Source organism: Vombatus ursinus, unplaced genomic scaffold (genome assembly GCF_900497805.2).
Source record: "Vombatus ursinus unplaced genomic scaffold, bare-nosed wombat genome assembly UNPS02014863.1, whole genome shotgun sequence".
In the NCBI taxonomy this organism is placed as follows: Eukaryota; Metazoa; Chordata; class Mammalia; order Diprotodontia; family Vombatidae; genus Vombatus; species Vombatus ursinus.
In genome coordinates this window covers 28,639,017-28,664,410 of record NW_020954641.1, presented here as the reverse complement: position 1 = coordinate 28,664,410, position 25,394 = coordinate 28,639,017, and the positions used below count along the sequence as shown (strand labels likewise).

Below are 25,394 nucleotides of genomic sequence, written 5' to 3'. Positions count from 1 at the left end.
GAAGGTTAGTTTGAAACTCCTAGTCTAACCTTATTTTACAGAGGCAGAAACTGAGTCCCAGAGAGGTGAATCCACTTGCTCAGGGTCATATAGGTACAAGGGTGTGCTGGTAAATGCTTAGCAATCAGATTTCCAGAGGGGGATAATCTATGTACAACATACTTTAAAGATTAATCTACATTACTAACATTTTCTACATCACTTTATTAAGTCTGGAAAATCAACAAAACAATAAATCAAGCCCTAATTTGATATGTGATTTCAAAATGTAAATGCTCACACTGAAAATTTAATAATCAACTCCTGCAAACTAGTACAAGCAGTCTCCAGCACAGCCCTGAATAGATGACTACATTGGGAAAATTGGGAGGGTCCTCAGAGGCCACTTAGTCTAATTATTATCTGTAGAGGAATCCCCTTACAATGCTCCCAACAAGTAGGCATCTAGCCTTCAACTGAGAGGGAAGCTCTTTTCTCAAAGAAGTCCCTTGCACTTATAGATAGTTCTCTCTGTTAAGAAAGTTTTTCTTTATATCAAACTGAAATCTTCCTCTTCCTGAAATCTTCCAAAGAAACTATTCTTTGATGACTATAACTCCTGGTTCTTCTCGCTATGGCTATGAAGAACAAGTCTAACCCTTCTTCCACATACCAGCTTTCTAAATATTAGAAGACAGCTAACACATCCTCTGAAGCATCTTTTCCATGGGCTAAAAGTGCCCAGTTCCTTCAACTAATCTTGAATATTATCTCCACTTATTTGCCATCCTGATTACTCTTCTTCCTATATTTTCCAACTTGTCAAAGTCTCAACCAATATGTGATTCCCAGAACTAAACACAATGTTACAGTTCTGGTCTGACAGGGCATGGTACCACAGGTATTTGGAACCTTATGCTTTACTTAATGAAGCTTAAAACTGCATTAGCTTTTTTCATTTCTATATTGCACTATGGACTCATATGGAGCTTGAAATGTGCTAAACACACACACACACACGCCTTGACCCTTCTTTTACAGAAAGCACTGTAATGAGTGAGAGAGCCAGGACACAAAATCAGGGCAATCAAGTCCAAGCCTAGTGTTCTTTCATCCCACACTAATCTTTCTTAAAGTCTGAAGATCTGGCCATGGCAACACTGCCATCAGTTCCTAATGTTACCTTTCACAATCCAGTTCCTCTCTCTGAGTCTCCATTTCCTAATCTACAAAATTAGGAAATTGGTCCAGATGCTCTCTTAGGTCTCTTCTAGCTCTAAGTTTCCATGATTATATGACTATATAATTCCATAATAAAACCAGATTAGGTGTTTGTATTTCAAAGTTATAGAATTATATTAGATGATATCCCTCCTGTCAAGATACTGGGCAAAAATCCCTACCTGTCTGTCTTGGTTACCTCATCTTTAATAACAACTGCCCTACTTAGCTCAGGGGTTTTGAATGATGATCCAATGACACCCTGGAAATGAAAGTTTTGCCAAGTATAAATACTTGGCACAAATACAAGATGTTGTCCTAAAACATTGGCATTAGACACTAGATCTTAAAGATCACGTAGTTAGAGAGACAAAATGCCATAGTGGATAGTGCTGAACTAAGAGTAAAGGAACCCAAGGTCTGTACCCTGCCTCTGAAACTTCCCCAGCTATGAGCCAATGTAAAAGTCACTGAGCCTCAGTTTCTTTATCAATAAAAGGAGATAATAATACCGGTAGTACCTTCCTCAGAGGCATGTTGTGAAGCTCAAATCAGATAATATATTTAAAGTGTTATGAAAATTTTAAAGCATGTTATAAATGTCAGTTACCTAATTTATTCTAGCCTCCTCATTTAACTGATAAGAAAACTGAGCCTTAGAGAAGGGAAGCTGCCTCTAGGTGACATAATAGATTGAGCACTGGGCCTAGAATCAGGAAGGCATGAAGTCAAATCCAGCTTCAGACACCTACTAGCTATGTGACCCTGGGCAAGTCATTTAACCTATGTTAGCCTCAGTTTGTTCAGCTGTAAAATAAGGATATGAATAGCAACTACCTCACAAACTTGTTGTGAGGATCATATGAGGTATTCTTTTGTTGCTGTTGTTGTTTTTTTTGGGGGTGAGGCAATGGAGTTAAGTGACTTGCCCAGGGTCACACAGTTAGTAAGTATTAGGTGTCTGAGGCCTGATTTGAACTCAGGCTCTCCTGACTCCTAGGCCAGTGCTCTATTCACTGCACCACCTAGCTGCCCCAATATGAGGTGTTCTTAAAGCACTTAACACAGTGCCTGGCACAAAATAGGCACTAGGTAAATGCCTATTCCCTCACACTTTGCCCACTTCCCTTGTCCAAGGTCACACAGTGGGTTAAAGGCCAAGGTGGGACCTGATTCCCTGGTAAACACTCTTTCCCTTACACAACAATTGTTTCAAATGAACATCCTTATCTCCTTTCTTCACGCCATGATTGTGATGACTTTGGTCAAACATTCTAACCTGTCCTTGCTGGTTGAAGTCATTGGTTTGCTGTTCTAGGATGGAGTCTTGAAGACCTGGAAAGAGACATTGTAATGTGGTTGGAAGAGCTGTGGAGCTAGGCCTAAGGAGACCTGGGCTTGCACTATGCCTCTTACTGACTATGCAACTTTAGACAAATTACTCCTACCCTCTGGGCCTCCATTTCTCATGGGCAAAATTTAAATAGTAATATCTCCCTATAAGAAACAGACCTGCATAGTAGAGACCTGGCCTTTACATCAGGACGATTTGGGTTTAAGTTCCACATCTGATACGTCTTGGCCGTGATCATTAACTGTCTAAGGCAGAGGTTCAACACCTTTTTTGTCTTATGAACCCCTTTGACATTCAAGTGAAACCTATGGGCCCCTTCTTGGAGTAGTGCTGTTCACTTGTTTAAGTTATATCCAGCTCTTTGTGACCCCATTTAGGGTTTTCTTGGCAAAGATACTGGAGTGATTTGCCATTTCCTTTTCCAACTCATTTTACAGATGAGGAAACTCAGGCAAACAGGGTTAAGTGACTTGCCCAGGATCACACAGCTAGATTTGAACTCATAAAGATGAGTCTTTCTGACTCTAAACCTGGCACTGTACCACTGTGCTACCTGTATTCCCATACTGTTGTAGGTTTTGTTTGCTTGTGTATTTGTTTTTAATATGTAATTAAAGGAAATGCTAAATTTCTGTTAGAGGTTAGTGAAAATAAAGATGTATTTTTCCCATCTAAGTACAGATCTCCTGAATTCTATCCATGGACCCCCACAGATTAAGACCTAAAGCTATAAATTAGAGAGTTGCTGGTTTGTGTTGACTGAAGGAGTTTCTTTTTATCTTCATTTTCAGATTTTTGATGATGCTTATTTTTTTTTGTTTTTATGTCTTTGGCACTTCCCAGTGACTATCCCTACAATTAGATCTCTGCTCCCCCCACCCCTGCTTCTATCTCAAACAAATACAATCAAACAAAGCAAATAAATCCATTGGTCACATATAAAATTCCTTCTCATTCTGTTGCAGTTCACCATCTTTTTGCCAGTAGATGGGAAGCATGCTTCATCATCAGTCCTCCGATGTCATGATTGGAGACTTCATTGATTAGAGTCTTGATGTCATTCAGTATTGTTTTCCTTTATATTATGGTGATCATACCACAAATTCTTCTGATTCTGCTTGCTTTGTTTTGTGTTCTTTTAGAAGCTTCCGAAGCTTCTTTCAATTCTTCATATTCATCATTTGTTATGGCATAATAATATTCCATTATATTCATTTCCCACAAATTATTCAGCAATTTTCTCATTGATGGGCACCCACTTTCCTTTCAGTTCTCGATTATCCCCCAAATTCCTGTTATCAATATTTTCATATGTAGAACCTTTCTGTCTTTGACCTCTTTGGAATATATCCTTTATATTGGTATCTTTGGGTCAAACAGTATGTATCAATTAATTAAGAAACACTTATTAAGCATCTTCAGTGTATCAGGTACTATACTAATTCAAGATCATAGACATAGAGTAGTTTGGGGTTATTGGTCAAGGCTAAAGTGTAACCATCCTTGTGTGTGGCTTATGGAGAGTGATGATGGAACTCACAGACATAAATAAGATTAATTGACGTGGCAGTCATAGTGTTTGAAGAAGAATCAGAAAGAATGTCAATGATATCAAGGAAGAGAATAGAAAGGAAGACTGTGATCCAGGTATTGCACTCATTAAGAACAAGGAAGAACTACAAGACCTATACCCCAAATACATCAAAGAAAGAGGAAAAAGATCATTACATACAAAAATATTTATAGTAGCACTTTTTGTGGTAGCAAATAACTAGAAACTAAGCAGGTGGGGGTCCCCATCAGTTGAAGAATGGCTGAACAAATTATAGTATGTGAATATAATTAAATACTATTGTGCCATAAGAAATGGCAAAACGGGCAGTTTCAAAGGAACCTTGGGAGGTTTGCATAAACTGAAGAAGAGTTAAGTGGGCAGAGCCAGGAGAATAATTTATAGAATAACAACAACATTATTAAAAAAAAAAAACATTGAGAGACTTAAGAACTCTGGTCAGTGCAGTGACCAACTAGGATTCCAGAGGACCTATGATGAAGAAAGCTACCCACTTCCTGACAGAGAGGTAGTGAACTCAAAGTACAGACTGATACATACATTTTGGACATGGTCAATGTGGGGATTTGTTTTGCTTGGCTCTGCATATTTGTTACAAGGGTTTTGTTTTTGTTTTTTTTTTCTTTTCTTTTTTTCTTTTTCTCAATGTGAGAGCAAGTGGGAAGTAAAGCAAATAAAGACTTGTTGATTTAAAAAAAATAAAAGGAGGAGAAAATGGCTTGGAATCTGATATATGGCAGGAACAAGAATCTGGACAGTGTGATACAGCCTGGGAGAGTGAACTTCAAAGGTGACAAGTGACAATGACAGGAGTATCTGAAAATATTTACAGTGAGCAAGGAGTATACTGACTTTTCCTTCCAGCCTGCTTTGTCAGGAAGGAGAGCATAGATAAAAGACTGGAAGACACCTCAGAGGCCAACTAGGGCAAACCATTGATTTTACAGAGAAGGAAACTGAAGGTCATGGAGGTCAAATGACTTGCCAACGAATACTCAGATAATAATTGTCAGAGATGAGATTTGAAAGCAAGTTCTCTGGGGACATGAAAAAGGAACAACTAATACTGAATATAATGGGAAAGGAAGAGGTGTCTTCAGGAGGGAATTAAATTTCTATGAGCATTTGAAGATGGAAAGATCATGAGCTGATCTCTAAGGTGAAAGGGAGTTTGTTAATAATAAAGCAAGGGTTCCAGGAGATGTGATAGAAAAGGAAGGAAGAGAAGGGCAAGGGATGTTGGGGAATTAAACTAGGCTGGGGTAAGAATAAGAGCAAAGGTGATGGGAAGAAAGGAGCTTTTGTTTAAGCAGTTGGAGACTCATATTCACAGGGGTTAGGGGAACAGAAGGTAATTGGCATGCCTTAATACAGGAAAAGTACCAAGGATGGAGATGCATGTAGATTAAATTAACTGCAAACCCCAAATTAGAATGCTGGTGTGAAAATGCCTCTGTCAATGGGTTCTCCTAGGTGGAGCCCCCTCGGTTGATTGGTCCAGGAGACAGGAGGGTTTTATATGGTGAAGGAGGCTTCTAATCCTGGGCACCATATGCTAGGGATATCCACATCATTCTACATTTCTCTACCATAGTCCTTTTGGAGGATCGGGGCCTAGGCAGCAGCAATGAGCAGTCAGGTCCAGGAGTGGTCAAAATCCCTCTCTCTTCAACTCTCACTGCCATTTTGTTTTCTACTTGTGCCTTTTCTCCTTATCCCCTTGTCCCTGGAATGCCCTGCCTGCCACTTCTGTGTGTTTAAATACTACTTGCCATTTAAGGCCCAACATAGGTGCCTCCTTCACAAGGCACCCTTCCCTGATTTATTCTTCCATCTTCCAAACTTGAAGCTGCAAGCAAGGATGAGCACCTTGTCAGGCATGGTGCTTCAAGAAAAAATTTTAGAATGGAGATTTTCTGAGGTTCCTCCCAAATCTGAGATTCTGATTCAATATATGAATGGATGGATGGATGGATGGATGGATGGATGGATGTGTGGGTGGGTGGGAAGATGGAGCAAACAGTCATTGGAAAAAAGAAATAAGCCAGGCATGGTGGTACATATGTATAATCCCTGCTACCAGGGAGGCTGAGTCTGGTGAATTGTTTGAGCTCAGGTGATCTGAGCTGGAGTCGCATAATCCAATCAAACATCTAGAGTAAGTCTGGCACCAACACAGTAAGCCCCCAGGAACAGAGAGCCACAAGGCTGCCTAAGGAGGTAAAATTGACTCATGTCAGAAACAATGCAGGTCATAATTCCCATGTGGATTAGTAGTAGAAACAAGCCTCTGAGTAGTGACTGCACTTCCAGCCTGGGTAAGATAGTGAAAGAGAGGGGAAGTGGGGGAGGGGGGAGGAATAGGGGAAGGAAAAGGAAAAGAAAAGAAGAAAAGAAAATGACCCCTGAGTCCAACCTTGACAGATAGGATTTAAACAACTTCAGAGGACATCTACCAGGTGCTAGAGACAGAAAGATAAATTGAGACGTAGACCTTGCCTTCCAGGATCTTACAAGAAACAAAAATAACACATTTAAAGTTAACTAAAAACACAAGAGGTGAAAGGTATGTTCTGGGTGCTAAATAGGTAATATGGGCAATAAGTACTGGAGGGTTCAGAAAAGAGAGAGTTCATGTAAGATGAAACTTGCTTGCAGTGGTCATAGAAGTTCCCTATAGGAAAGAAGGCCTGCATTGAGTCAGGATAGCTGTAATACAAACATGCTGACTTTTTCTTACCCTCTTCTGTTTTGTTACTATCACAGATCATAAAAATGGAAAAGAATGGAATTGGCTACCACTACATCCTGGCAAACCTGGTAAGTTGGACACCATTGGGTCATATGTGGCTTAAGTGACTTGTCTGGTTTCTGTGTGTCTAAGTGAATCGCAATTCTCTTCCTTTTCAGTACCAACCCTGATTGCGGTCCTCGTCTGTGGGCCATTTAAACCAACAATAGCACTTGAGAAGAATGTGACAGGCAACCTTACAAATATTGCTTTCACTTCCCACATCTTCCTCAAAAAGAGTGAGCTGGTGTGTGGGTATTCATTAGCCAGCTCAGTTCCAGCCTCCAATCTTGGGCCATCTTCTCTTTTCCTTCTATATTACTTCACTTGGTGATTTCATTTAATTGTGGTCTCTATGCTGATGATTCTCAAGTCTACCTATCTTACTCCAAACTCCCTGCTGATCTGCCATCTACACCTGCCTTTCAGAAATCTCTAATTAGATGTCTAGTAGACATCTTAAACTCAATATGTCCATAACAGAATTCATTATGTTTCCCCCTAATCCCTCTCCCCACCTACCTTCCCTATTGCTGTAGAAGGCAACACCATCCTCCCAGTCCCTTGGTTCACAACCTAGGAATCATCCTGGACTCCTCACTGCCCCTTACCTCCTGTATCCAAACCATTGCCAACGCCTGTCAATTTCACCTTTCATCTCTCAAATACACTTCTTTCTCTTCTCTGACACTACCACCTCTCTAGTGCAGGCCCTCATCACCTTACGTCTGGGCTATTGCAATAACCTGCTGGTGGGTCTGCCTGCCTGAAGTCTCTTCCAATCCATCCAAGTCTCACTCCAATCCATCCTCCATTCAGTCAACAAAGTGGTTTTCCTAAAGTGCGAGTCTGACTATGTATGTCAATCTTCCTCCCCTCCAAATAAACTCCAGTGGCTCCCTATTGCATTCAGGATCAAGTCCAAAATGTTCTATTTGGTGTTCAAAGCCCTTCATAAACTTGCCCCCCTCTAACTTTCCAACCTTCTTACATCTTATCCCCTACTTGCAATACTCTTTGATACTGTGACACTGGCCCCCAGTTGTTCCACAAACAGGACACTCCATCTCTCACCTCCAGGCATTTTCTCTGGCTGTCCCACAGACATAAAACACTTACCCTCCTCCACTCTTACTACTGACCTCCATGGCCCAACTAAAAGTCCCAACTAAAATCCCACATTCTACAGGAAGCATTTCCTAACTCCTCTTAATTCCAATGCCTCTGTATTAATTATTTTTTATTCATCTTATATAGTCTGCTTTGTATATGTGTGCTTATGTGTCATGCCCTCATCCCATTAAACTGTAAGATCCCTGAGGGCAGGGACTCTCTTTTGCCCCATTTATATCCATAATATATCAGATTAGATGAAATAAGAAAATATTGTAAAGTGCTTAGCTCAGTGGGGAACATGTTGTTGTTGAGTTGTTTCAGTTGTGTCCAACTCTTTGTGACTCTATCAGAAATTTTATTGTCAAAGATATTAAAGTGGTTTGCCATTTCCTTCTCCAGCTCATTTTACAGATGAGAATCTGAGTCAAACAGGGCTAAGTGATTTACCTAGGATCAGATAGCTAGTAAGTGTCTGAGGCCTAGTACATAGTAGACACTATATACATATATATATATATATATATATATATATATGAAGATATAGGTCTAGTTTTGTGTTTTTTTTTTTAATTTTTTTAATGCTCCTCAATGGTCATGATCTTTTTTTTTGTTGTTGTTGTTGTTCTCTCCCAGTTTGGAGGGGGAGGAAATGATGACTTGGCATGGGAGTGATCAGTAAGAACCTCATCTTAAAGCTTTTTCTTTCTAAAAACAGGTCTGAGTCTGAATCCTCTCCAGTTATCTGGAATGATGCTTTTAATATAAGTAGCACCCCCCAACCCCTATGAAGAGCTGAATCATTACCACATTATTTACTTTTTCTGTGTACTATGAAAGGGGTCTAATTGTTACTTCCCTAAAGGGAGAGACAGGGAAAATGCAGCAAATTCCATTTGCAAATGTCCTGTCTGGCCACTGGGGACTAGGAGAACCTAAATGAGAAGATCAGATATTTAACACAGGGAATTTCTAGTTTGATAAGAAAGTCTGTACTATGCTGATCAATGTATATATATGAAAGTTAAATAAAGTTTAACATTATATATGTATGTGTGTGTGCATAATATTTGTGAAACTATATACTTTTGCCCCTCATAAATAAACTCTAGAAAGTGTAGACACACTGAGCCTTGGTAGTATGTTGAAATCTAGTACCCCATGCCTTGCATGTAGTAAGCACTTAATATAAGTTTATTGATTTGAATTGAAAAAGAAGGTGCTTGAACTAGGGAGATACCCATGAGGATGATGATGACAACAGAGAAAGGAAAGGTGAACAAGGGTCAGGTACGACAGAATCCCAGGGCCAGTATGGTGGTGCTTGCCTAGGAAATTTCAGCCAATAATTCGATCCCCTTGGGAAGTCAAAGCCCTTAGTAGGGCTTCAGTCTAGGCCAGTTTCTTACAAAAACAGCCCATTCTTCTAGGCTGGTCATAAGCCTCAGTAATAACTGGATAGAAATTGCTGATTAACTATAATCAGGAAGCTAAAACCAATGGGCCATGGCATGGAAAAGACCATAGCTGTGGCCTACAGCCCCTGAAAAGAGCACTGATCTCTCAACCATGCCAGTGTTGCCTGAAGTCACCATATAAAACAGGGAGAATCAGAGTTTATTTGCTGGTTCCCATTATATTCTTATAGCAGAGATTATTTCCTTAGAGGAAGAAGAAAAAGAGCCAAGTGGGACTTTTGTCAAAGTAAAGCAGTGTGGCTGTTAAGGGTCTAATGTTCCTAGGGAGATTTTTCCCATTAGTCTGGGTTTACATTCCATGGGTTATGTGTCATGTGTCCCTGGGAAAGTGTTGTGTCCTGGATCATGTAGCGGAGCCTCCCAAGGCCTTGAGCACAGACAACACAGGATTTAGCCATGATAAATAGGCATCTCAATGTTTATAAAGCCTGCATCCTTGACAGAATCATCTGAAGACTTTCCTAGTCCCTTGAGTATTCTTGTGTCTCAGGATATGAAACCTTGGCAGCCAGAGGTCATAGGACCCTGATAACTGTTTCCTAAATGCCAATGAAGTATTGTTAGAGTGACTCAATGCTCTCTCATCAGGAACATCGCAGGCTTAGATGTGGATAGTGGGTTAGAGCCAGTCAGCTCAAACCAGCTTCTGAGAGACACTTACTGAATTTTCAGTGTGAGTATTTACACCTCAGAAATCAGCAAATGATACAAATCAGGGCTTGATTTACTGTTTTGTTGATTGTCTAAATTTAAGAAAGTGGTGGAGAAAATATTAATAATGCTGATTAAACGTAAAAGTGTCTTGCATGCATTTTTTTCTTTTCTGGGAAGCCAGTTGTTAGACATTTACCAGCATATCCCTGAGAGCTATACTGTGGATAATACGTCAGTATGTAGAACTTAACATTAACACCAACAGATAAATCTTTAAGCAACTCTACAGAATTTGTAATGAGGGAGTGGACAGTAGAGAGCTGTTGGTGATTGAGAACCAGCCCCCTCACTCTGCAGCAGCAGAGTACATAGTGAATTTGAGAGGTTTAAGCCCAGGAGAGAAGGGGGTGAAGGCTTTTGCAGTGTGTAGAAGCAGCTGATATCATCCTGGCTTTTGATTCTTAAGTGAATGTTTTCTGGGCTTCCTTGGAGCTTTAGTGAGTTAGACTGGATGCCTGGGGATATGATGTGGAAGTTTGTGTCTCTCTGTGCTCCTTTTGGAGATAAGTAGCAGGAAATAGCACTAATTGCGTCAGTCTAGGATTGTAGAAGTATTTGGTGGTCTGCCTCTTGACTAAAATTTCCTGAATGTCTGTAACAACGATGATGGTTAATATCTATCTAATGCTTTAACATTTGCAAAGTACTTCCCTTCAAACAATCCCCGACTTGGGCCTAGGTCTTCTAAACCACAGGTACGATATTCCTTTCACCTGTATTTGTTGCTGTTATTCCAACTCAGCCATTAACTAGCTGGGTGACTTTGGGCCCATCACCTAACCACTCTGAGCATCTGTTTCTTCATTGGTGAAATGGATTTTTGAAAATTCTTATACTATCTACCTTACAAAATTGTTGGGAGGAACACACTTTGTAGACAGGAAAATAATGTTTGTTGATGAGTGTTAAAGTTCATAATAAAAAAGAAAAAAATAGTAGGAAAATGCAATAGAAATGTCAGCTCTTATTGATATTATTATCCCCACTTGAGAATGCTTGGATTTTAAATAACTGGGGCCTCCTGGGAAATACACATCTTGGGGATATAAGAGAATAAATCGCTAATGGTACAATTCTAAGCTCAGTAAAAGGTCCATAGAGGAGAAGCTTTAGGGTTAGAGCTCCCCTGAAATCAAACCTTGAAGGTGACCACATAATTTCCCTTTGTATAGGGGGAGCAGCCTGGTGATATGCCTCAATCAGCACTAAACTATGATCACTAAACAGTTTCCTAAGAGCTACTAAATAAGGGTTGGGGTCCACATTCCACTGTGTGGGCTACTACTGCCCCAGTTTCTCTTGTTACCAAGGTAGTTCATTCAGTCTCTATTCACCACTGGAATTGCTCCTCTCCTCATAGCTATCCATGAAACTTCAAACTAATGGGATGTAAATTGCAAATAGTATTTAAACACAGAAGTCGTATATGCTCAAATAGATTAGTTGATAATTAAGCTTCAAATGACTAATTAATTCATTTTGAAGCATGATTGCTGGTATGTTTTCTTTCCCTTTTAGAAAAATAATGTAATTTATAAATTGCAAAGAAAAAAAAATGCAGACCACATAATTATCCTGGTGCTATGTGTTACAGACCACATACTTCAAAGTATTTATCGTTGCAGTGTAGTGAGGGAGTTATGCCCTAGGGATATGTGGGAAAGATTTATTGTCAAAGTTGGGGGAGGAGGGAGCTTACAGAATTATTATTCACTGCTTTGTACAACAGTCTCAAAGTGACAGCCTCAGAGTCTTAGACAACAACCTACTTACAGAAGCACAATCTGGTAATGAAGAATGTTCTGGCTGATGGGATCTTGGGGCATAGATTGACATGGTTGACAAGGATTTTAGAACATGGAATATCAGAACTGGAAGGAACTTTAAAATTTAGAATCCTAGAACTAGGAGAGGACTTAGAACATAGACTTTTAGAAGTGAAAGATATCACAGAGGTAATTTACTTCAACCCCTGCCTGAAGCAAAACAATCCTTTATGGTGTATCAAGTAATCTTTCAACTTCTACTTGAATGCTTGCAATGTCAGGGACCTCATTACAAACCAAAGGAACCCATTCCATTGGACAACTCTGATGGTTACAAAGTTCTTTCTTATTTTGAATCAAAATCTATCTCTTTGTAGCTTCTACTTAGTTCTGGTTCTGCCCTCTGAGTCAATCAATATGATCAATGTGATCATACACATGCATATGTATGTATATACACACACATCACAACCTACATATGCAAGTCTTCTCTTTTCTAGCTTAACTCCCTCTCAGAGGAATTGAGTTCCACAGCAGAGAGGGAAACCTATTACCAGATTCAGAAGGACTAAGAAGATTCTACAAATCGAAACTCTTCTTGAGAAAACAAAAAGATCAGATATTAAGTAGGAACAGGGGGGGTTGAGTCAACATACCTGAGAGATGTCTGAGGAGGAAATTCTAGGCCAGCATTTGTTGTTGATTCATTTCAGTCATGTCTGACTCTTCTTGACCCCATTTTGGGGTTTTCTTGGCGAAGATACTAGAGCAGTTTGCCATTTCCTTCTCCAGCTCATTTTACAGATGAAGCACTGAAGCAAACACGGTTAAGTGACATGCCCAGGTCATACAGCTAGTAAGTGTCTGAGGCCAGATTTGAACTCGGGAAGATGAGTCTTCCTGACTCCAGGCCTGGTACGCTCTCTACTATGCCGCATAACTGCCCCTCTAGGTCAGCAAGTCATCAACAAACATAGAACAAATCAGAGCCAATTGACACTATCAGATTTTGCTATTATTATTCTAAAGGGTGCTTGACCAGACTGAAGTCTAAAAGTAACAAAGAAAAAGCAAAAAAATTCATCAGTTCCTTCCTTTTCTTCTTGTTTTAGGTACCAGAGGCCATCCATGTTTTCTAGTATTCATTATAGTTCAATCAATGGCTAGGATTTCTTTGTCATGCCAAAGTAAAACCATGAACTTTTGATCTTCTAACATATGCAGTGGGATCTAGCTGCTCCTTCTGCATAACACAGCTTACCAACTCTATTCACAGTTTCACCCATATCATTTTCAGTGATGCTACAAAGGACATCATCAGCTGGACCTAATGTCTGAAGATCTGAGTTTGAATCTTAGCTCTACCTGCTCTGTGACCTTAGGCAACTCACTTAACCTCTCTCAGCTTTGGTTTTCTCTGCTGCAAAATAGCAATAATGATACTTTCACATTACCAACTTTACAAGGTTGTTTTGACATAAATACTTTGTAAAACTTAAGCCATTATGAAAATGTGAGTTTATCATCAAATGTCAGAAAAAAACAAAGAGTTCTGATTGTTAGGAAGATCTTCCTTGGAATACCCGCCCACTAATTCAAATTTTGCCACACAGATTGTCTATTCCATCTGTCTTGTGACACCCTTTCAGATACTTGAAAACATTGATCATAGGATTTAGAATAAGAAGAAAAATAAAAAATCATGAAATCCAACTTCCTCATTTTACAAATGAGAAAAGTAAGATTTGTGCAACTCACTCAACTTGCCCAAATTCACATGAGAAACAACTAGCAGAGCCAGGATTTGAACTCAGATTTAGTTGATTCTAAATCCAGTACTCTTAGTCTTCTCATCTCCAAGCTAAATACATTGTATGTATGACGTAACGTGCCTTGTCCCCTCACCATCCTAGTCAGCTAGGGGCAGCTAGATGGAGCAATGGATAGAGCGCTAGCCCTGGAGTCGGAAAGACTTATCTTCATGTGTTCAAATCTAGCCATAGACACTAGCTATGTGACCCTGGATAAGTCACTTAACCCTGTTTGCCTCTGTTTCCTTATCTGTAAAATGAGTTAGAGAAGGAAATGTAAACCACTTTAGTTTCCCCCCCAAGAAAACCCCAAATGGGGTTGCAAAGAGTCAGGCATGACTGAAACAACTGAACAACACCCATCCTAGTCAGCCTTCCTCTGGTTTCACTCCAGATTGTCAGTGTCCTTCTTGAAATGTGTCACCCAGAACTAAATATGATACTCCAGATGGTGTAGAAATGCAGGAAGGGTGTTAGTGGTGCTAACCACCTTCAGTCTGAACAATAAGTTTCCATTTTGATAATACTAGTAATAACAGTTCACATTTCGGAAATATTTGACATGTTACAAAGTGTATTCTTCACAACAGCCCTATGAAGAAGATAGTGTATCATCATCTGCATTTTACAGATCAAGAAACTGAGACCTAAAGAGATTAAGGAACTTACCCCAAGGTCCCATAGTAATAAATAGTGTAGTCAGGCATCAAACCCAGGTCTCCTGACACCACAAGCTGTGTTCTTTCTACTATATCATACAACCCCTCTATTAAGTGCCTCCTTTATGCCAAACACTGCCTTTGGCACTGTGGCAGATACAAATGAATTATAAAGCATAGGCCCTTCCGTTGGAGAGTTTGTCATCTTAGTGTGTTACCGAAGCATGTATATATTAAAAAGTTATATACACAACTATTGGATGAGATTATATGAGTTACTGGCAGTATACCTGGAACATGTATGGTACAGACAGACAGAAAGCATGTGTGTGACAGTGTGGCAGCAGAAGGTAAGAAGAGAGTGATGTGGGATGGATTTATCTGAGAGCCTGTCTTGCTTTTTCTCCATTCACTGTCACTGAATCATAGAACTTTATAGAACTATTCGCTACCTTAGTATCCTAGATTGACCTGCAGATTTCAGAGGAGAGAGTTGAGGTCCTGAGAGCTCATGCAAGTTCCCCCAAGATCATGCAATAAGTTTAAAAAAAAGTCAGTACCAGAAGAAGTTTCTTTTCATTTCTGGATGATTTGTTCTTTGTTCTTTTCTCCCTACTGCTGTTTTTTTCCTTTTTTAAATTTTTTCTCCTTAGTGTGGTCATAAGACAGCTAGCAGGAAGGAACATGCCCTCTCAGTCCCTTTCTCTTCTCAGGCTCCTTTCTCTTCACTCCTGCTTTCTCCATCTCTTCTCTATGATCTCTCTCTCTCCTTCCCTCTCTTCTTCACTCCAACTTTACCTTTATAGAACATGAATAATGAAACAAATTAGACCTATAATGAAGAGAAGCAAATCCTTCCTTATAGGATTACTGAGGCTTGGTAACTCATGACTAGAACATTGAAATAGAAGGGTAAGCATTATTCAAAAGAGATATGGTTAGATTAAAAGGTTAGTGGAAGTAACAGTATATATGAATGAATGAAACATTTATCAAGTACTTACTCTGTGCAAAGCACTTTGCTAAGTGTTAGGAATACAAATAGAAAAGTGAGATGGTTCCTTCTCTTAAAGAACTTACAATCTGATGGAATTGATACATATGGAAGGTTTTGGCTACAAGTCACATGAAAAGGCCCCATAATCCTTAGAATGTAGCAGTAAAGCAACATAAATATCTTCCTTAATGCCATTTTCACTAATAAATTTATATCTGTTCCTTATGTTGAACCATTTGATAGTGCCAATGACTCTGATAAGAACTTTCTTTTCTGGGTTTTTAATAGTTATGACTATAGTACCTTCAGGAGCAGTAGCCAAGCTGCATCTCTACAGGGGCTGTTTCCTAATATGATGGCTTCTAGCAACATACTAGAATTATTGCAATTGCTAATTCTTACAAGTTATAAAGTATATTCTTCACAAAATTCCTGTCAAGAAGATAGTGCATCATTTTTTTACAAATCAAGAAATTGAAACCTAAAGAGATTAAATAACTTCTTTTCTTCCCACTACTGTTTTCTCCTTTCTTTATGAGGGTCCTGAGCTGTCTCCATCAAGATGTGAGGGTAGATAGTAACCCAGGAAGTACTGGTAGTCTGACTGCTTGGCATATGCCACCTCTCATCTCTCCCTGAGAGTGCTTTGCTACTTCATCTAGTTGGCTTCGATGCCCTGTGTGGGGTAGGCAACATAACAAGAATAGATAATCTTGTGAGGAAATATAATCATTAAAATGAGCAAAACATGATGGAAAACATTTGGGTGGGCATCAATGAAGTTAGAAACAATAAAGTTATTATGATGGGGAGTAAACTACAAACCACTTCTATCCACTAGAAGGATGGAGATGATGAGTTCCAGAAACTGGCATGGGAGCATGAAATAGTATTGATTGTGGATTTCTGCTTTCCAGGCATCTCTCAGATAAATCATTGATGTTAATTCCATTCCTCTAAATGTAGAGAAAGCAGTAAGGAAAACTGCTATTTAGGACACAATGATAAGACCATTAGAGAAAAGTGACCACCCTGCATAAATCTTATGGTAAGTAAGTTAAAGAAAGCCAGTCCTAGTCTGATGCCCACACCAAATTTGGAGTAAACACATCTCAAAAAAATTTCAAGAAAAGAATAAGTTGAATCCTGTGGCCTAAAATTCTACAGAAGTCAGCTCAGGGAGTATAGGAAATCCTCAAGAACAAAATTCTAACATTACAAGTACAGATGATTCTGATAAAGAAAAAATGGGAAATGAATGTGGGTATACTTCAAACTCATTGACCATCTCAGATTTTTAAAAGATATATCCAGAAGATACAAGCAAAGACAAGTAATAGTATGAACAGAATAGTCTTGTAAAAATATTTTCAGAAATGTTAATGCCTGGAATAAACTGAGGCAGCCAGGTGGTGCAGTAGATGGGGAATTGGACCTGGAGTAAGGAAGACCAGAGTTCAAATCTAGCCTCAAGCACTTACTAACTGTGTGATTCTGGACAAGTCATGTAACCTCTGTCTTGCCTTAGTTTTCTTAACTGTAAAATATTATTAAAAATAGCATTTACCTCTCAAAATTGTTGCAAGAATCAAATGAATTAATATTTGTAAAGAGCTTTACAAACCTTAAAGTGCTATATCAGTGTTGTTGCTGTTGTTGTTGTTATTACTATTATTACAGAAGCTAAGTTCAGCCAAAAAGGCTTTTTATAGTTTAATTGGGAGCAAGAGAAAGATCAAAGAAAGTGTTCATTGTTTAGAGAGGATGGGACAATGATAATGGAAGGAGAGAAAATAGAACTATTCATATCTCTCTTTTTCGCTTCTATTTTCTCCACCAATGAGAGTCCTCTTTCGACTGGGAAAGGCATAACAAAAGCAGTTACCAGGGAATTGAAAACCAGGGTAAGTCATAATCATCCAGGATAAGAAGACAAGGTAATAGAACACCTAGCTACCAAAAAGGAGTTCAAGTTATTGTGTCCAAACAAACTATCCCATCATACTGATAGAGTTTGTGGATATCTTTGGGGAACTAATCTTAGGAATATTTTAGAAACCTTGGAGACTAGGAGATGGAAGAATGTATTCCTATTTTTTTTTTAAGAAAGACAAAAGTAGATCCTTAAAGTAGACAACTTTGAATCCTGGCGAAGTTCTTGAATGTGTTATGAAAGAAATGGTTTTTAAGCACTTAGAAAAGGAAATGGTTGTTACTACTACCCAGAAAAGTTGATTCATCAGAGTAAATCATGTCAGACAAGTTTCATTTCCTTTCCTTTGACAGGTTGCTAGGCTGATAGATTACAGGAATATTATAGACATACTTATATATTCCTAACTGAGGCACCTAGGTGGTGGATAGGATAGAGGGCTGGATCTATAGTCAGAAAGATCTGTATTCAAAACCAGCCCCAGATACTTCCTAGCTGTGTGACTCTAGGCAAGTCATTTCTGTTTGCCTCAGTTTCCTCAACTGTGAAATGGAGATAATAATAACACATATCTCCCAGCGTTATTGTGAAGATCAAATGAGACAATATTTGTAAAGCACTTAGCACAATGCCTGGCATAAATTGGGCTCTCAATAAATGCTTATTTTTCCTTCCTATAGACATATTTAATTTTAGCAAACATTGAACAGTCTTTCGTGCTACTCCTATGAATGAGATAAAATGATGTGAGATAGATGATAGTTAGCAACTTATTGAAAGACCAGATCCAATGAATTCTGACTAGTGAATTGATGCTAAGGGAAAGTCTCTAGTGGAATGCCTCATGAATCTGAATGTCACAGTGGGTAAGAGCACTGGGCTTCGAATCAGGAAGACATAAATTTAAATCCTGCCACAAATACTTGCTGGCTATGAGACCTTGGGCAATTCATTTAACCTTTCTCAACCTCAGTTTCCTTATCTGCATCTATCTCACAAAGTAGTATGTATCAAAAGATAATATATGCACAGTTCTTTGAAAAGTGCCATATAAACGCTATCTACCTGTCCATATCCATATGGGATTCAGCATAGTCATTAGTGACTTCAAGGAAAGCAAAGATGTCACACTTGTCACATTTTTCATATAATGTGAAGCTGGGAGAGATAGCTAATACACTAGCTAACAGAATTATTATCCAAAAAGATCACAAACTAGAACAATAGACCAAAACTAAGAAGTTGAAACTTAATAGAAAATAGCCCTGTCCTTTATACCTGGGAAATCTTCCCTTCTCTTTTTCACCTCTTAAACTTTTTCTCTCTTTCACCTGTTCATATAACAGGTGAAAAAGGTGAATCCTTTCAAATCCAGCTCAAATGCCACCTCCTCACTGAAGCCAAATGATCCTGCTAGTCAGTAACAACCCTCCTCTCCAAACTTTGTTTTGCAACCATTTAATGCATTTTTCAGGTTGTGTTTTATAGCTATTTGTGTAAACTCTTTAAATGGCAGGAATTGTGTCTTATTTAGACTTTATATCCTCTCCCCCCACCCATGCCTAGCATAGTAGTCTGAGCACAGTAGGTGCTTCATCATCTATTTCTTCCTAGTGAGATGACCTGTAGCATATCCCTCATAACAGTGTCTTTTCTGTTTAATAAATGCTTGTTGAATGAATGAAAGAATGAATGGATTCTGGGTGCCTGCCTTCTGAATCTGTTGTAGAGGGGATTCCTATTTGGATAGTTATTGGACATGAGCTCTGGCTTTCCTTTCAGCTCTGACATTCAGTATTCTATGACTCTTTTATCTCCTCTCCCTACCCCCACCTTCAGCAGGTATGTTTCCAGTCCTCTCCCCCCACTTTGGCCTCCCTATCCTCTATTCCTTTGTTCCATAAGTGCTCTTTTCTTTGCTGTAACATTCATCCTTCCCTCACTCTCCCCTTTCATGTGATAGCTATCTTCCCTGACTCCTGTATGATAGTCAGGATACATATATCAAGTTGTTATAACCTGAGAAGACACCACAAAAAGACTGTAGAGAAGCAGGAGGAAGCCCTTTTGGCAGTGACAAGAACGCTCTCTTTGCTGTGAGAGGGATAGAGAGCCGGTTGCTCTCAAAGGAATCCAGAGTTAAAGAGAGCACTACCTCATCCACCCCAAGCACTATATCAGGAAGAAAAGCACCTTACTTCTAGATTTCTCTACCATAGGAAGAATGTATCTTTCCCCACAATTCATTCTCTCTCCTTCACTACCATCACCACCCCAGCAGCATACTGAGATGGATTCCATTCCAATGCTATTGAGACCATTTCTCCTAGAATCACAAAATTACAGAAATGGAACAAATTCCAAAGGTCAAGTCCAAACTCCTGCTTGATACAGGAATCCCCTCTGCCACATCACTAATGAGCAGACTTCCAGTATCTTCTTTTGTTGTTGTTGTTGTTGTTGTTGTTGTTGTTGTTGTTGTTGTTGTTATTGTTGTTGGCTAGGCAATGGGGTTGGGTGACTTGCCCAGGGTCACACAGCTAGTAAATATTATGTGTCTGAGGCCGGATTTGAACTCAGGTTGTCCTGAATCCAGGGCCAGTGCCCTATCCACTGCACCACCTAACTGCCCCGAGGATCTTCTTTTTTTAATGAATTCATCTTTTATTTTTGAATTAACAAGTATTTATTTTCTCTTTTTCCCCCTCCTTTGAAATTAAAGAAAAACAAAGCCCTTTTAACAAATATGCATAGTAACAAATTCCCACACTGTGTCCAAAAATATATTTTCATTCTGTATCTTGAGTCTATAACCTCTCTTGAAGAACACTAGTGACCAAAAACTTTTTGGATGCAACCCATCCTGATATCAGACGGCTCTATTAGGAATTTCTTATGTTGAGCTGAAAGCAATTTCCCTATAACTTCCTCCCATTAGTCCTATTTCTTCCCTCTGTGGCCAAATAGAACAAAGCTGACCCCTTTCACTATAATAGAATCAAGTAATAATGCTGTATTAAGTGATGGCTTATATGAAGAAATCTGTTTCTCTGCAAATAATGAAAGCCCACCTAAAGTCCAGACACTTTAGGCCATTCATGTAACTCTAACTTGATCTGGGCTACTTGACTACTTGACTACTACCTGAACAGGAATTGCTATGATATAAGAGAAAAAGTAGTAGAGCCCTAGATTTAAATGTTGATTCTTCCACTAACATGTTATGTGACTTCAGGCATCTTCCCACTATGGGCCTAATTTCCCCATCTATAAAAGAGTCTAGCAAAAGCAATGGTTTCTAAACCTGTATATCTCAAGTTTTGGGGTTTTTTTAAGGGAAATTTCTGATTTTTTTGCTTTTCTCAAATAAATTTATATTTCAAGGCTTAATAACATCTCAGCTGATTTTGAATGTAGTTCTCTGCCTTAAACATGGCCTACTTGGCCATTCTAGTTGTGTACAAAGTACAATTTCAAAGGCTACATCACCCTTGGAGAGGCTACTTAGAGACCACCACCAAGCAAAGTAAACATGAAAAGGTCCATTGATGATGGGAGTCTATGACTATCTTAATGTAGCTCTAGGTAGCCTATGATAGGAACAATACTAATCTCCTTTTACTGTATCTTTCTTCATGAGATAGTACAGCATAGTGGGAATAGCATTGGACTTAGGAATGAGGAAAGCAGGGTTCTACTCCTGACTGTGACATTTACTAGTTCTGTGACCTTGGCCAAGCTTTTAGCTACTCTGAGCATCAGTTTCTTCATTTGTATATTTGATTTATAAACTTCATGAGAACATAGCAAGAAAAGGATTTTGTATGTCTTAAACATGAATTTACTTCAAAGTGTCTGATAAATGTTAAATATGCCCTTCATTGGCACATGTTCCACGTTTTCTCATCCACTAAAATTTTTGTCCATGTATTCCCATAAATACTCTGTAAATGAGCTCCCCAAAACCTGAAAATCTTCTGGTTCTATTGATATTTGGTCCGTCTGTTATCACTCACTCTAGGTATATGATGTGCTCACCTCTTTTTTATGGATACATATTGCCGTGATATTGCCTTTTATGCTGCTTCGCATGAGCAGTTTATTATCTACCCACTTAAAGCCACTATGTCTCTTCATTGTCCTTTGGATCATCTACAATTTTAATTCTTCCAATATTGTGGCATTCCATGATTCACAACCATATAGTGCCGCTGGAAACATTTTGGCATTAGGATGGGCTTTTGTGATAGGCCCCATTCAATTTAGTTGATGTTTAGTTAAGTGCCTCCATCCAAGAGCTATAGTAGGCACCAAAAATACAAAGACAAAAATGAAACAGCCCTTGTTCTCAAAGAATTTTCATCCTACTGGAGGATATGACATATACATTAGTACATCAAGGATTTGTGATTTCTTTGATGTTGGAAATCTCTCCGCCAGGATGTATAAAAGTCTATCTATAACTTATTTGATATGTTAAGAGTTGTTTGAGGTTATAAGATTGCTAGCCAAGCACTCTACTGCTACAGCAAACTACCTTTCACAATATGTACGTATGTAACCAAGACCTATCCCACTGAGGGGCCCCAACTCTTGCCTCACAAGCTAGACTTAGTCCTGTGAAAAGCTAGTTTTTTCTTACTGTCTCTGGCTCACTATGTCTCTTACCCCCACCCCACCCCAGAGCACTAAGGAAAATTACTTGAATCTTAGGTATGGCTTATGGCTTAGTTCTTCCTAAAGGGATTATCAGAATCCCTTCTGGAAAGTTACTAAATGCATAGAGTAGATCAGGTATAGGACAACTATTTATTTCTTCTACCACAAAGAAATGCTATTAACACACACAAAACAAATAAATGAACACACATTGACAAAGACTTTAAACATGAAAGAGTAACCTATGTCTCTTCTTATGCTCTCCTGGGAGATTGATGCTTATACCAATAAAGCATGAAATACTCTATGGGACTATTGAGAAAAACATTTCACTGTCTGAACAAAACTCTAAAAGTTCATATCTCCTGGCAAGCTAGAGTATAACTGAGACTCATTCTCTAGGCAGTGGTCATCTTTTCCTTTAAGATGTGTAGCTGAAGGGAGCATCTCCCATAGGGCAGCTGGCAATGACTGAGGAACCCAGGAATGCCCAATCTTTTAAATTCATGATGTTGCTCAATGCAGATGAAATGTCCGTCTCAAAGTCTCTGTTTGATTACCTGTGCTCGAGGAAAGATACAAGAAGAGAAGAGGAAGTATAGTTTTGACACCTACTATTGGGCTTACCTAGATGAGCACAAGTTTTGGTTTTTTTCTACCACATAAAAGCACCTGCCATAAGAGAGGGCAACTTCATGAGAAGTCCAAGAGAGAGCAAAAGCAAATGTTTGAAAGAGAGAAAGAAGAGAGTGAAAGCAGTTGTGTCCCTTAAAAGTCAACTAAGTGGGAAGCTCCTCATGGCTCAGTGACCAATCATCTTTAATACAACTGCCTCCACTTCTTTCCATCCCAGGAACCATCCAATCAACTAAGAGGTTGCTGTTATCCCAAGTCCTTCAGCACTAAATACATGTGTCCACAAAAATGTCTAGGGAAGCTCAACTGTGTTCCATCACCAGAGCAGATCAGTCAAGGTTCTCCTGCTTATTTCCATTACACATATCTAAGTTAAGGAGATAGTGTTAACATCTAGCAAGAAGGAGAGGAAAAATCAGCAACTGCTTCAAGGAAGAGGCCATACCTAGGCTGAGCTTTAAAACAAGAGAGGATTATGAGATGTAGAGATGAGGAAAGCAGGAAATAAATGCATGCTAAGCACAGGAGATGTCTTGTGCCATCATGCACAAAAACTCATGCCATCTGGAGATGGAATGTAAAATTCAGGGGATAGTTAATAGGGATCAGTTTGAGATCATTGAAAGCATTGCAAGGTTGACCAAAGAAAATTCAGAATGATCTCCTAATTCAGTTCTGGGCCTTGCTTATCTTTGGTAAGCCATGAAATAGCAAGGTATCCCAAAAGCTTTAATAGCTAAAAACTGCATTAGGATTTTGGGGACACACTATATATAAATGTAATGTATTATTAACCAGAAATGCCAAATTTACAGGTAGTCAAGTTAGTCCACATGTAGAATTTTGCTCCTTGCAAGTAAGAAGGGTGGCCCTTACCCAAGGGATTAAGTTCAAAGTGTCAATAATTTTGGAGTTAGCGTAAACAGTGAGAATGTGAAGAGACTTTAAAGATCATATTTCCAATCTTCTAATTGTATAAATAAGGAAATTAAAACCCAGGGAGCTTTAGCAACTTGCTAAGAGTTACCCAGCAAATATGGTGACAGAACTGGAACTAGAACTCATGTTTATTATTAACGCAAATTTGGGTTACTTCTATACTTAGACAAATCAAATAAATATAAGTGACCACTAAGATGACTTTAGAGGAACTCAAGTTCTTGAGATTTTCCTTTGAGAATTTTAAAAGCTAGAAAACTAGTTCTCAGTTGGGTATTAGTTTGTGCTTTTTACTTAGCCCAAGTCTGAGTTGAGTATATTTACAGGCCATAGGGACAGAGCTGCTGAGCACATTTTTATAATTATAATCAACAGTTTTCTAGGGCCTTTTGTGTCCAATTCCAGTCAACACAAAGACCTTGATAGGTAAACAATCAATCAATCAATAAACATTTATTAAATACCTACTATGTGCCAGGAACACTGCTAAGTGCTAGAGATATAAACAAAGGTAAAAGACGGCCCTGTTCTCCAAGAGTTCACAGTCTAATGGGGGAGATGGCATGCAAACAACCATGTGTAAATAAGCTATATTCAGGATAAATTGGAAATAATCAACAGAGGGAAGGCAGTGGAATTAAGAGATAGGGAGGGGGCAGAGCCAAGATGGCAGAGTAAAAGCAGGGACTCACTTAAGCTCTCCCCCAGATCCCTCCAAATACCTATAAAAATTACTCTAAACAAATTCTAGAGTAGCAGAACCCACAAAAAGACAGAGTGAAGCAAATTTCCAGCCCAAACAACCTGGATGGTTGATGGGAAAGGTCTGTTGCACCAGGCTAGGAGAGAAGCACAGTCCAGCGTGAGCCATGCCAACACAGACCTGGCCCCAGCAAACCTGGAGCAGGCCTCAGGGAACTAAATCTCTGGCAGCTGTTGTGGTTTCCAGACTTCTCAACCTACAAGTACCAAAGACAACTTAGAAGGTCAGTGGAAAAGGTCTGTTGGCCCTGGGTGAGAGAAGAGTGCAGTCCAGCCCCAGTGCAGCCTCAGGGCAGTGGTAGCAATGACTACTTCCAGAGCTCTCAGTCCACAGATGGTAAGGGGATCGAGCAACTCATCAGAAAGAGATAACAAGGATCTCTTTGCTGCCACAGAGGCAGGATTCTGTTGCTTTGCCCATACTTGGATCTGGGTCACAGTCCTGGGCTGAGGAAGAGCACGTGCACAGCAGAGCTGGAGGCAGCAGTAGAGAAGGAACCCTCATCACAGTTTCAGGGCAGAAAAGAGTTCTTGTGGTCACTCACAGATCAGAGCACAGGCCAGAAGAGGAGTAAACACCTCTCTTTAGATCATACCATCTTGGAAGAACTGATCTCTAGAAGTAACTCTGAAAATAGCTGCAGAAAAACCCTGAAGCTTGGGACAGTTGCTCCCTCCACACTGGAAGCAGAGCCCTACCTTAATAAAGAGTTAAAAAGTCAAGGAACTGGCTGGGAAAATGAGCAAACAGAAAAAAACCCAGACTATATAATCTTACTTTGGTGACAAGGAAGATCAAAACACACACTCAGAAGAAGACAACAAAGTCAAACATCCAAAGTCTCCAAGAAAAATATGAATTTGGCTCAGGCCATGGAAGAGCTCAAAAATGATTTTGAAAATCAAGTAAGAGAAATGGAGGGGAAGTTGGGAAGAGAAATGAAAGTTATGCAAGAAAATCATGAAAAATGAATCAACAGCTTGCTAAAGGAGACCCAAAAAATACTGA

At 39.2% G+C, this 25,394-nt stretch overlaps 1 protein-coding gene across 1 annotated transcript in view; it reads left to right on the top strand.

The window, feature by feature from the left end:
* The window catches only part of GRIA1 (glutamate ionotropic receptor AMPA type subunit 1), a 343,664-nt gene that overhangs the window by 166,640 nt on the left and 151,630 nt on the right, over positions 1-25,394 (top strand). Inside the window, exon 5 of the mRNA XM_027841645.1 lies at positions 6,894-6,947. Coding sequence (XP_027697446.1) covers positions 6,894-6,947 — 54 coding nt within the window. The remainder of the gene's footprint in view (positions 1-6,893; positions 6,948-25,394) is intronic.